We start from the raw sequence: 13,288 nt of genomic DNA on the forward strand, positions 1-13,288 counted from the left end.
TGGATGGGGGAACCTTCTCTTGAATTTTGTTGAGTAGTGAATACAAGCAGAATCAGCCCAGCTGTTCTCTCAGTGCACATGAATGAACATTTCCTGAAGCTAGGGATCATTCCAAAAGCTGGAAAGTCCGCCATATGGATCTCATCAACCTACATAGTTAATCAGGTGTACACACAGGGCAGATATTAATATTGCGGCCATTATTGAAAATAATTGTAATATGGGTTTTGGAAAAAAAATGGAAGCTTTATCTGAAAACTACTTTTGCAGTATCAGCAATAATGATACATGCGAAACATGAAAACTCAGAAAATCACAGCTTTTTCATAAGATCTGAGATTAAGAACTCTTCATTTTATTATATGAATAATAGTTCATATAATAGTGTATAGTGTTACAGTTTATTCCAGTTTTCAGAGTACAGTGTTCCCTCGATTTTCGCGGGGGTTGTGTTCCGAGACTGCCCGTGAAAGTCGAATTTCCGCGAAGTAGAGATGTGGAAGTAAATACACTATTTTTGGCTATGAACAGTATCACAAGCCTTCCCTTAACACTTTAAACCCCTAAACTGTAATTTCCCATTCCCTTAGCAACCATTTAGATTATTACTCACCATGTTTATTTATTAAAGTTTATTAAAAAATATATTTACTAAAGGCGGACGAAAGTTTGACGATGACATATAACGTCATCGGGCGGGAAAAATTGTGGTATAGGGAAAAAACTCGCAAAGTATTTTTTAATTAATATTTTTGAAAAACCGTGGTATAGACTTTTCGCGAAGTTCGAACCTGCGAAAATCGAGGGAACACTGCATACTAAATATCTTCCCTAACATAAAGAACTGCTGTGATTTTTCTGTTTCTTCCAAAGTCTCCTTTGTTTAATATTCTAATACAAATATATCATTTTGTATTAAAGCAGTGATATTGTCCTTTAGGGTGCAATATATCACGATATGATTCTTATCCTTATCCTTTTTATCCTTACTATAATCGGAATTACAGGAAATCCTTGACTTGTAACCAGTCATTTAGTGATCATTCAAAGTCACAGTGGCACTGTAAAAAGTGACATGACCAATTTTCACACTTAACAACCATTGCGGCATCTCCCTGGTCACATGATCAAAATCCATGCACTTGGCAACTGGGATATATTTATGATAGCTGCACTGTCTGGGGTCATGTGATCACCACTTCTAATATTCCCAGCCTCCAACAAACAAAATCGATGGGGGGAAGCCAGATTCATTTAACAACTGTGTAATTCACTAAACAACTTCAGTGATTTGCTTACAACTATGGCAAAAAGGTATAAATGGGGCACAACTCACTTAACAACCGTCGTGCTTAGCAATAGAAATCTGCGGGTCAAGGTAAGTCAAGAACTTCTGTACATACACGATAAATTATTTCCATTTGGGCTAAGGAAAGTTACAACAAGCACATGAAGAAAGTTAGAATTTATAAGCCAAAGAAATTAAGCAAAGAAAATATGAAAAAGCAAAGAAAATTGAACTAAGTTTAATTTACATCAAAATCATTGATGTATCTGCATTTTTTTTCTATACCCTTTTATCATTACAAATGTTGTGTTTTGTTATACTGTATAAGCTTTTAATCTTGTTCTTTTTGAGAATCACATCAGCTCCTTCAAATCACAACTGTCTTAGACTTTCCCTTCCCTCTCAACCTATTCCCTTTCCCTCATACCCATTCAGATAAAGGGAAAACCTTCCATATATTTGTATAATGCATATGCCAAATCTAGTTGACATTTTGGTGGATTTGCATATTTGAAATAATTTGCAAAATGGATGGAAACATGTTTTGTTGCTGACTGTTCTGTCGAGGTCTCTGGTCGAATCCTCCCGAAAATTCACAGATACAAATTTCAGACACACACACGTTTGAAAATTCAAAACAATGTTCTTTATACCGAAAATCCAAATAAACTAAGCTCTCTTTTAGTATAGCAAAGAGCACTTGTCTCCAAACAAACTGGTAATTTGTACAAGTCCCTTATTAGTTCTGAGATACTTAGCTTGCAGCTGTGAGGCAATTCACAGTCCTTCTTCTTTCACAAAGTGAAACACACTTTGCCCTGGTTTAGTTTCAAAGCGGGGAAAAATCAGTACACGAAGGTCGAAGTCAGCAAGGCAGGCATGAAACACAACGATCAGATAATCCTCCACAATGGCCAGACCCACAGACTGCTATTTATAGCAGCCTCACTAATTACCACAGCCCCACCCAACCACAGGTGGCCTCATTTTCTTTGATAATAATCTCTCAGTTGTTGCTGCCTATGCATCGCTCTCCGCACGCGTGGCTATATCATTAACTCTTGTTCCGAATCCAAGGAGGAGCTAGATAATTGATCTCCTTCTGAGCTGTCTGCCCCACTCTCCTCCTCCCTGTCACTCATGTCTTCTTGGTCAGAGGAGCCTTCATCATCAGATTCCACCGGGAGCAAAACAGGCCTGCGGCATGTGGATGTCTCCCCCACATCCACAGTCCTTGGGGCAGGAGCTGGGCCAGAGCTAACCACAACACTGACTAATCTTTCCATGTACTTAAAGATGAAAAATAATGTTTTAATAGAAGGAATTCTAGTTACAAAGTAACTGTATGATGAAATACCTATTCCTATCCCAGTTTGACTCTTAACTCTGTTACATGTGTGTTGCCTTGAATGAAATTTTATAGCTTAAGTTCAAAAGTACAATTTTTTGGCAGCATAAGCTACGATCCATACAGAATGCAGTAAGGCTGGCAATATAATTCAAGCTGATAAAACTTTAAAGAGCAATAGATGAAGAAAGGAGAAAGCATGCTCCTTCCTTCATGAGGCAGTAATGAAAGCGTAACTCTGTGTTCTGCTCTGTAATTAATTTACTCTTCTCTTTCCTCCTCCTCCAGGGCAAGCTGTACAGCTGCACGGATAGCTCCAAGCAGACAGAAGCAGAATGCAGGTGAGTTTATGACTGTTTGTCTGACCTCTTTTCCATGTCAACCGCTGTCAAGGAATTTTCTTTTGTGTCTATTTCCCCCAATCCCCCTTACTTTCCTTCTCCTCATAGGGGCAATTTTATCACTTACAAGGATGGAGAAGTGTCTCAACCAATAATTCTGGCCCGAAGCTGGGAGAATAGCAAATTCGACTTTGACAATGTCCTAACAGCTATGATGGCCCTATTCACTGTTTCCACCTTTGAAGGCTGGCCAGAGTGAGTATATAAGGCATTGTCTCATTATTATTATTATTATTATTATTATTATTATTATTATTATTATTATTATTATGTCAGTACAACACAGCAAATGAGATCACTATGCTGGATTTCGTATTTCATCACCAGTCGGGCGCTTCCCAAGCACCTAGGACTGCGTGATGTAGCGGCGAATTATGTTTGCCGATCCCAGTAAAGCGGCCTTTTGCAATTGACAGATGGAGATTTTGTCAATTCCAATGGTTTTCAAATGTCCGCTGAGATCCTTTGGTACTACGCCCAGCGTGCCAAGTACCACTGGGACCACTTTCACTGGCTTATGCCAGAGTCGTTGCAGCTCGATTTTTAGATCTTCGAATTTCACTAATTTCTCTAGCTGCTTCTCCTCAATTCTGCTGTCTCCTGGGATTGCGATGTCGATGATCCATACTTTCTTTTTCTCCACGATCACAATGTCTGGTGTGTTATGCTTCAGAATTCGGTCAGTCGGAAGTCGGAAGTCCCACAGTAGTTTTGCTTGCTCATTTTCGACCACTTTTTCGGGCTTATGATCCCACCAGTTCTTTGCCACTGGTAAATGGTAGTTCCGGCACAAGTTCCAGTGGACTTGTGCCGGACTGGAACTTGTGCTAGGCATGGGGAACTATTATTATTATTATTATTATTATTATTATTATTATTATTATTATTATTAATTAGATTTGTATGCCGCCCCTCTCTCTTTGTACTGCAAAGCACAGTACAAATCCAATGATTAAAATGGTTAAAACCCTTAATATAAAAACAGTCACACATCCCAAACAAACCATACATAAAACAGAACGGCGAGGGGGAATCAATTTCCCCATGCCTGGCGGCAGAGGTGAGTTTTTAGGAGTTTGCGAAAGGCAAGGAGGGTGGGGGCAGTTCTGATCTCTGGGGGGAGTTGATTCCAGAGGGTCAGGGCCACCACAGAGAAGGCTCTTCCCCTGTGTCCCGCCAGATGACATTGTTTATATTTTATTTATATTTTATATAAATTTATATTTTATGACTGCAAAATAATTTGCCTTTTTCAGCGTTTAAATGGACATGTTTAACTTGAGTTGCCAGTCAGTACTTCAATGTTATTATGTGCTCACTCACTACTTGTTTCAAACACTTTTTAGAAAGTAGTATTTCCTTTCATTTTATTGTCACATTTCTGAAATACAGTGATCCCTCGATTAGCACGGTCTCGATTAGCGCGAAACGCTGCAACGCGGTTTTTCAAAAAATATTAATTAAAAAAATAAAATATTAAAATAAAATATTAAAAAATAAAAAATAAGTCCACGCTAGTTCTCTCTCTCTTTCTCTCCCTGTTGCCGGCGTGGTATATGAGAGAGAAAGAGAGAGGCAGAGGTCGGGCGCATTATCGGGAGGTGGAGGCGGCGTGGGGATGCTGGGTGCCGGTTCCCTGAATGGAGACCGCCGGCCGCTCAATCGGGCCGGCAGGGAACAGAATGGAGCCTTCCGCGGCGGGGCTGGTAAGGGGGGGAGCCGAGGGGGGAGCCGAGCCCAGCCCCGTGGCATTCGCCTTCCTCCTCCCGCCCGCAGCCGAGACTGATCGTGGGCTCCTTCGCAACCTCGGAGAGCTTCCTGGTTTTCGTGAGCTTTCATGCCCTGGAAGCTCTCCGAGGTTGCGAAGGAGCCCACGATCAGTCTCGGCTGCGGGTGGGAGGAAGGCGAATCCCCCGTGGGCTCCGTTACATCTTCCGCTGCCAGCCAGGCCATGCTGGCGGCAGCGGAACAATCGCTGGCTGTCAACTTTTCTTTTTAAAACTGGGCAGGAGCTGACTTGCCTCCCCAGTGCTAAAAAGAAAAGTTGACAGCCAGCGCTGCGACTGACGGAATGCTGAGCCTCCCGTTTTCTCTCCCCCCCCCCCTCGCCCCTTCGCCTCCCTGTGTTCCTAGGAGAAGTGCTGGGGATTGAGGCAAGACAGACCTTCTGCTCCTCACCAGCACTTCTCCTAGGAACAAAGGGGGGCGAAGGGGCGAGGGGGCGGAGAGAGAACGGGAAGCTCAGCATTCCGTCAGCCGCAGCGCTGGCTGTCAACTTTTCTTTTTAAAACTGGGCAGGAGCTGACTTGCCTCCCCAGTGCTAAAAAGAAAAGTTGACAGCCAGCGCTGCGACTGACGGAATGCTGAGCCTCCCGTTCTCCCCCCCCCACCTCGCCCCTTCCGGTTTCGGCGTTCGGCAACGGAGTCCGGCGCTGGGGCCATGCGGGGCCGCTCATCCAGGGGGGCGTGGACTGGCAAGTCGCCCTCCTTTCTCTTTCTTTCTCTCTCTTATACCACACTGGTAACAGGGAGAGAAAGAGAGAGAGCGGAGGGCACCTTGCCGGTCCACGCCCCCCTAGATGAGCGGCTCTGCATGGCCCCAGCGCCGCCCAGGCAGCTTGCCGCTTGCCGTATTGCAGCGAAGGAGGCGAAGCAAGGCTCCAAGCTGCAATACGGCAAGCGGCAAGTGATCTTGGGGTTTCCCCTTTGCCTGGGCGGCGGGAAGACCAAGGGAAGGTTCCTTCAGCCGCCCAACACCTGATCCGCTCCGCAGCGCGGCAACGGGGAAACCCCATCTTCGGCTCCTCGCTGCTTCCGTGCTGCGGAGCAGATCAGCTGTTGGGCGGCTGAAGGAACCTCCCCTTGGTCTTCCCCGCCGCCCACACGCAAACTCCACCATCTGCGCATGTGCGGCCATGAAAAAATGGCGCACATGCGCAGATGGTGGTTTTTACTTCCGCATCCAGTATAGCGCGGAAATCGGTTAGCGCGGGAGGTCTTGGAACGTAACCCCCGCGCTAATCGAGAGATCACTGTAGTCACAAGACTATGTGGAAATCTGGAAACTTTCAAATGGCACATTCGGAAGGCTATTTTCTTATACTTTCATGCTCAGAAAAGGAGCTTTTAAAAAGGCCTGCCAATTAGGTTATCTAAAAGCATTTAGTTTCTATTCCATTTTTTTGTTTGCTTTTGTTTCCAGACTGCTGTATCGATCTATCGATTCCCATATGGAAGATGTGGGACCCATCTATAACCACAGGGTGGAGATCTCAATTTTCTTCATTATTTATATCATCATCATTGCTTTCTTCATGATGAACATCTTTGTTGGTTTCGTCATCGTCACGTTTCAAGAGCAAGGAGAACAGGAATATAAGAACTGTGAGCTTGACAAGAACCAGGTAATTCCATTATGTGGCTCTTAAAATCCTGCAAGATACAATTAAAACTCCGATTAAATATTTATTTTAATACGCATTAACAGACCAGTACTACTGAGATCAGTGGTTTATTCCAAGGTACATAATTGTAATATTGCAACATTAAAGGTTGCTAGATTTAATAAGATTTTAAGACTGCATTTTCTAGAATTTTCAGTCATCAAAGAATTCTCAAACCCACATGAACTTTCCTAAGGTACAATTTAGCAATAGCAATAGCATTTAGACTTATATACCACTTCATAGTGCTTTTACAGCCCTCTCTAAGCAAGTTATAGATCAGCATATTGCCCCCAACAATCTGGGTCCTTGGAAGGATGGAAAGCTGAGTCAACCTTGAGCCGGTGGCGAGATTTGAACTGCTGAACTATAGCTAGCAGTTAGCTGAAGTAGCCTGCAGTGCTGCACTCTAACCACTGTGCCACCCCAGCTGATCCAGCCTTAGCAAAACCAAGAAACAGACTCTTTGTCCCGAAAACCCTCTCTTTATTTAGCTTCTATCAATTAATGACATTCACACAGAGAGAAAGGTCCAGGCAATAATCCTTCCAAGGGTTAACTGAAGTACAGAACTTAACAGTTCCTTGGATAATTGCCAGGCTGGGAGCTTCCAGCCACAAATCTGTAAATTAAATTCTCTCAAACATTCTCTAAGACATGAACCATGATGAGCAAATCTTCCTAATGATGCCACTCCCCTTTTGCGTCTATTTATTCCCCAACTCAGGGAGGGGCCATTCAGCATCCACTTCTGCCTTTCTTCCTGAGTCAGCTGCTGGTACTCAGTTGTTCTCCTCTCCTGACAGTTCTCTGCATACACACCAGTAGTGAATTCTAAAACCCTTTACTACCAGTTTGCGTGTGACATTTCTGTGCATGCGCAGAAGTATCCCGGGCGGATGGCCAGAGCCACCCGCCACTGTGGCTACCAGTTCTTATAACTAGGCTGAACCAGGAGCAACCCACTGCTGATATGCACATCTGGAACAGACCAGCTGTTCTTCCTCCCCACTTATCTCTGACTCCAAAGGCAGCTGGGAAATTTCAGATGACCCTGGCTCTATCTCTGCTTCCAACACGAAGCATCCATCAGTAGTGTTGGGCGAACCCAACGAAGTTCGGGTTCGGCACCCAAATTTTAAAAAACGTTCGGGTTCGGCATCCAAACCCGAACTTTTGCCAAACTTTTGAGTTCAGCGCTCAGGAAATCACCAGGAAGTGCCGCCGCCCAGCTGTCACCTTCTGAAACAGTCGGGGCGCTTCCTGGCGCTCTCCCGAACCCAAACTTTTGCCGAACTTCTGGGTTCGGCATTCTGGAGACTGCCAAGAAGCGCCCCGGCTGTTTCTGAAGGTGAGAACTGGGCGGCGGCGCTTCCCAGAACAGCTGGGGAGCTGTCAGCCAGTCGGGAGGCGCAAAAGGAGGTGGGGAATCCCACAAGGGGATTCCAGGGGCGGAGCTTTGACTTCACTGAGACATCCTTCCTGGAGTCCCCGTTTCAGCCGGCCAGGAAGGATGTCTCAATGACGTCAAAGCTCCGCCCTTGGAATCTCCTCGTGGAATGCCCCACCTCCTTTTTCGCCTCCCGACTGGCCAATAGCTCCCTGGCTGTTTCGGAAGGTGAAAGCTGGGCGGCGGCGCTTCCTGGCGCTCTCCCGAACCTGAACCCGAACCCGAACTTTTGCAAAAATTCAGGTTCTGTATACCGAACTGCGCAAAGTTCGGTACAAACCGAACTTTGCAGGTTCGGTTCGCCCAACACTATCCATCAGTCTTCCCCAGACTGCAGGACTAAAGTTCCTCCCCAACCTCCTCACCATCCGAGTCTGCTGCAGCTCTACTGGCAGCTTGGCAGGCCACAACACAATTGCTCTACCAGGTGTTTCTCACAAAATGGTCTATATTACACAAACCTTTGGGCCCAATACAATGTGTTGGTCATTAAGGCACCACAAGACTTACCATTAGAAAATGATTTCTCCTAGAGCAAGAATTTTTATAATTGTTTATGACCAAGCTAAATCCTGTAATTTAGAATTTTCTTTTTCTAACCTTCTGCTTTCTTTTAACAGCGTCAATGTGTAGAATATGCCCTGAAGGCCCGGCCCCTGCGAAGATATATCCCCAAAAACCAGTACCAATATAAAGTATGGTACGTGGTGAACTCCACCTATTTTGAATACCTGATGTTCGTCCTCATCTTGTTGAACACCATCTGCCTGGCCATGCAGGTAGGTGGGAAGTTAGAAAATACTAGGCTGTGCAAAGCTTCAGAAATAATTTGGCAAATATATTTCAAAGAAATCTTTAAAACAAGTGTTTTAAGCTGCCATGTTATCTCAGGAAATGGCTTTGCTTGCTTTAAACAGTTGAAGACAAGTGCAATGTCTTTATCCCATGCACTCTGAAATAGTTTTTTGGGAATAGAACTCAACACAGCATACGGGCCAAGAAAGTCTTACGATATCATAGCTAATATTGAATTCACTGCAATATTCATGATCTAGAAATTGCACAGTCCCTGTAGTTTCTTTAATTGCCCAGGGAAAAGAAGTACATTATTAAAAAATTTTACTGTGAGAGAAATAAAATTATATGAAAGTATTAATTTGTTCCATTCTGCAAAAGCAGATTAAATTGTATCAACTGCATACCTTTTTTAAAGCAAGTGTATTTCCTAAGTACAACATACAGAAACAATAAAAATGTTTAATTATTTTTTTCATTTAAACTGGGTATACGTACATACATAAACACACACAAGTGTTTTTTTTTACAATAATTGTAAAATGTCATAATGTTGTAAGAAAATCATGGGGTCATTATGCAAATTTATTTATTTGTTTCTTTATTTGTTTGTAAATAGAATGGCCATAAATTACGTTGCTAAGTGAATACAGCATATGCACTAGCCATTTTTGGCCATTTTTTCAGCCAGAAAATAGCAAAAACCGTTACGAATTGCAGTAACATGACCACAGAATGTTGCAACCAATGGTAAATGAGAGCCGGTTGCTCCCTGTGATGGGGGAAGTAGCAGTCATAAATTTGAGAACAGGTCACAAGTATACACAGGTGCTCCTCCATATATAACTGTAATGGAGCCTGTTCATTGTGGAGTGAATGGAATGATTGTTTTTTATGGTTTCTGGGGTTTTCTTTTTAGATTTGTAATTAATTAATTAATTGGATTAAGATATTGTGTGTTAATATATATTTTATATGTTGTGAGTCCTTGGAGAGGGGCGGCATAGAAATTAAATTAATAAATAATGATAAATTAGTTATTTGTCGTAATTGCCATTAAATGGGTTGGCCACATAACCAACTTGTTTTTCCGGTTTTTGTTGTGGTCATTAAGCAACCCCAGTGGTCATAAAGTGAGCGCTATAGCTGTTAACAGAGCTAATAGTTTGCTATCTGCACTTTTTGCTAAAAAAACAGAAAAAAACCCATCCCATAATGCAGTCATGTGTGACCACAACACACTGCAAATGGCCAGAAATGTGTCCATGTTGCCGAGTGCCCAAAGTTTGGACACATGATTGTGAAGGCGGTCTAGCTGTCACAACTACAGACTTAGGTTAAAAGTCCTATTTTGGGGGGAGGGGGCATCATAATTTTGAACATTTGCTAAACGGTGGCCAATCATAAATTAAGCACTGCCTGCTCTGAGGACATGATTAATTAAATACAGGATAAAACCACATTATCATCCTTCAACTGGATAACCCATGATACTGTGTTAGAAAACTATGTTCTCCATATCACAGCTGGTTTTGAAATGAAATATGTTTTAATGATTAATTCAGTGGTGGGCTGCTACCGGTTCAGACCAATTCATGCAACTCGGTGGCAGAAATTTGGCCCCGTTTGCCGAACTGGTACTGATGACCATCTTCCCACACCCCCAAACCTGTTCCTCAGTCACCGCTGCTTGAAAGCGCCTGGCAAATAACGCTCTGTGCAAGCGCAGAGGGTCAGTACCCAGATGTGACATGCTCATGCAGGCACACTTCCAACCAGTGATGGGTTCCTATAAGTACGGTCAGGTATGCAGAACCGGTAGAATTTTTTTTCTTTTTTTCCTTTCTGAGCCCTGGGTATGCTTTTCCTATCGCAGTAAATGAGGTTGAATGTGTATAATTTTAGAAGAGCTGTGCATGTGTGTGCGTGTACATACACATACAATTTATATAGTAGATAATGTATAATTTTGTGTGCCTGTGTGTAAAAATCAAATCTCATCACCGGCTCAAGGTTGACTCAGCCTTCCATCCTTCCGAGGTGGGTAAAATGAGGACCCGGATTGTGGGGGCAATAGGCTGGCTCTGTTAAAAAGGGCTATAGCTAACATGTTGTAAGCCGCCCTGATTCTAAGAAGAAGGGCGGCATAAAAATTGAATGAATGAATGAATGAATGAATGAATATGTATGTATGTATGTATGTATGTATGTATACATATGGCATATATACAGTACATAGAATTAAATAATATATTTTGGATGTTCAGTAATAGTAAATAGTAAATAGATAGGGAAATTGTATCTCTTTGAGACGAGGAGAAGCCAGGCACCCTAACCCTAACCCAAACCCTGGACGTGAGTGACGTCAAGTTGGCCACGTTTAAGCCAGTCACATGACCTTTAAGCCACCCCCAGGTCACATGATCATCAAGCCACTCCCACCTAGTCAAATGGCCAGCAAGCCACACCCAAAAAATAAGCCACACCCAGTGTGGTAGTGAAAAAAAAATGCAGCCCTTCACTGCTTCCAACGCAACACACACACTTCCGAACCAGTAGGGAAGGTAAGAGAAACCCACCCCTGGATTAATTCATTAAATTAAAAAGAAGTCACAAGGAAATAGGTGTGGGGCAGAAGAATGGAGAGAGAACTGGTAAAAAGAGAAAAACAATCCACTTTTCACAATGCAAATTGGACTAAATAGTTGTTGGGGATTTGTTTTCAGCACTATGATCAAAGTGTCTTCTTCAAGCAAGCAATGAACATCCTCAACATGCTGTTCACTGGCCTGTTCACCGTTGAGATGGTTCTGAAGTTAATTGCCTTCAAACCCAAGGTATGTTATCAATCAAAGTTTCTCTCTGTTTATCTAGGGGGTCAAAAAGCAGACTGGAGGAGATAAAAAAAACAGGTAATGAAGTCAGCTTTATCTCCCACAGTCTAAAGGAGATGGTCTTGAGCAGTTGCTGTCTAGGCTGGAATCTCAATCTGTGCTTGGAATAGCCTTCCATTTTTAAATACAGACAGAACCATGCCTTTTAAAAACACAGCATTTCTCTGATTCTTCAGAATATATATGCTGTAAAGTGTCATGAACCCCAATGGACACCCATGGGAACACGAGAATTGCCTCAGCACCAGCTTGTAAACTACTAATTTGTGGGCATAACTAGGATATTTGCTGAAAAATGCTCTCTGAACACACGCCATTCAACTCCTGTTGAAAAGCAAAATTAAAAAAAGACCACTGTGATATAAGCAGAACACTTTACCTAAGAGACAAGAGTTAGGAGGTTGCGTCAGGAAGGCTTGTATGCAGTGAAGGGCCGCTCGTCTTTGGTTCTACCAGTGCTCCCTCTGAGGTATGTGTCCGGCGGGCGCAGGTGCACCTATTAGTGCAACATTTGGCTTCTGCACATGTGCAGAAAGCGAAATTTTGTGCGAGGAAGCGCACATGAGCGAGATCTTGATGATTTTCGCTGATATTCTTGCTTACGTGCAGAAGCAAAAAAAATAGCCACAAATCACTAAAATCTTGCTTTAAAATTATCCATTGTCTCTGAGTCCTCTGGGTCCATTACTAATTGTGCAGCACACGAACAGGCCACAACACTATTATTCTATTATTGCCATAATTAGATAACTGAAAGTTAGAAAGTCTTGCCCATATACTAAAAATGCCTACCAATTCCAATTTACATTAATTCAATTCAATTCAATTTATTAGATTTGTATGCCGCCCCTCTCCGAAGAGTCGGGGCGGCTCACAACAATAATAAAAACAATATTCCAGCGAAAACAAATCTAATATTAAAAAGCACATAAAACCCTATCATATTTAAAAAAGCAAACAACATATACATACCCAAACATAAATATAAAAAAGCCTGGGGGAAAGGTGTCTCAACTCCCCCATGCCTGGAGGTATAGATGGGTAATTGAGTAATTTACGAAAGACAAGGAGTGTGGGGGCAGTTCTAATCTCCGGGGGGAGTTGATTTCAGAGGGCCGGGGCTGCCACAGAGAAGGCTCTTCCCCTGGGGCCCGCCAAACAACATTGTTTGGTCGACGGGACCCAGAGAAGGCCAACTCTGTGGGATCTTATCGGTCGCTGGGATTCATGCGGTAGCAGGCAGTTCCGGAGGTACTCTGGTCTTTTACATGCAAATATAGTTGTGACCCTTTTAATTCAGTATGCTATATATTCAGAGAAAGACTAGCAATTCTGTATATTTGAAAACAATGCTGTCACTGTTAATCAATAGATATAGAATTCACATGTCATATCCTATTTTCTCAGTTTAGAAGTTCAGTTTGCTTCCCGGGAATGAAAAGTGTCAGTTGGATCAGATACTGCCACACCAAACCATAAAACCATACCATCTCCAACTGTATCATTGCAGATCAAATGGTGTCACAGGGTACGCAGCTACAGTTCCAGCTGTTTTACAAGTCTCTGATAGGCAACAGTACTGAAATATGTTCCCTGTAAATAAACTAGAGGAAATTAAATTCCCGCTAAATTCCTGGACTCAGTGGCTCGTTAAGAAAAGAAGTTTAAG

The 13,288-nt window shown here is 42.9% G+C and overlaps 1 protein-coding gene and 1 long non-coding RNA gene across 2 annotated transcripts in view; one reads left to right on the forward strand and one right to left on the reverse strand.

Annotated features, from left to right (window-relative positions):
* The window catches only part of CACNA1C (calcium voltage-gated channel subunit alpha1 C), a 611,798-nt gene that overhangs the window by 520,301 nt on the left and 78,209 nt on the right, over nt 1-13,288 (forward strand). The window contains 5 exon segments of the mRNA XM_070756479.1: nt 2,925-2,977; nt 3,086-3,232; nt 6,240-6,441; nt 8,551-8,709; nt 11,452-11,562. Coding sequence (XP_070612580.1) covers nt 2,925-2,977; nt 3,086-3,232; nt 6,240-6,441; nt 8,551-8,709; nt 11,452-11,562 — 672 coding nt within the window.
* The window catches only part of LOC139169809 (uncharacterized), an 87,569-nt gene continuing 80,397 nt past the window's right edge, over nt 6,117-13,288 (reverse strand). Inside the window, exon 4 of the long non-coding RNA XR_011559529.1 lies at nt 6,117-6,469. This is a non-coding gene — a long non-coding RNA (uncharacterized lncRNA). The remainder of the gene's footprint in view (nt 6,470-13,288) is intronic.

The sequence above is a fragment of the Erythrolamprus reginae genome, chromosome 6 (assembly GCF_031021105.1).
Source record: "Erythrolamprus reginae isolate rEryReg1 chromosome 6, rEryReg1.hap1, whole genome shotgun sequence".
Classification (NCBI taxonomy): Eukaryota; Metazoa; Chordata; class Lepidosauria; order Squamata; family Dipsadidae; genus Erythrolamprus; species Erythrolamprus reginae.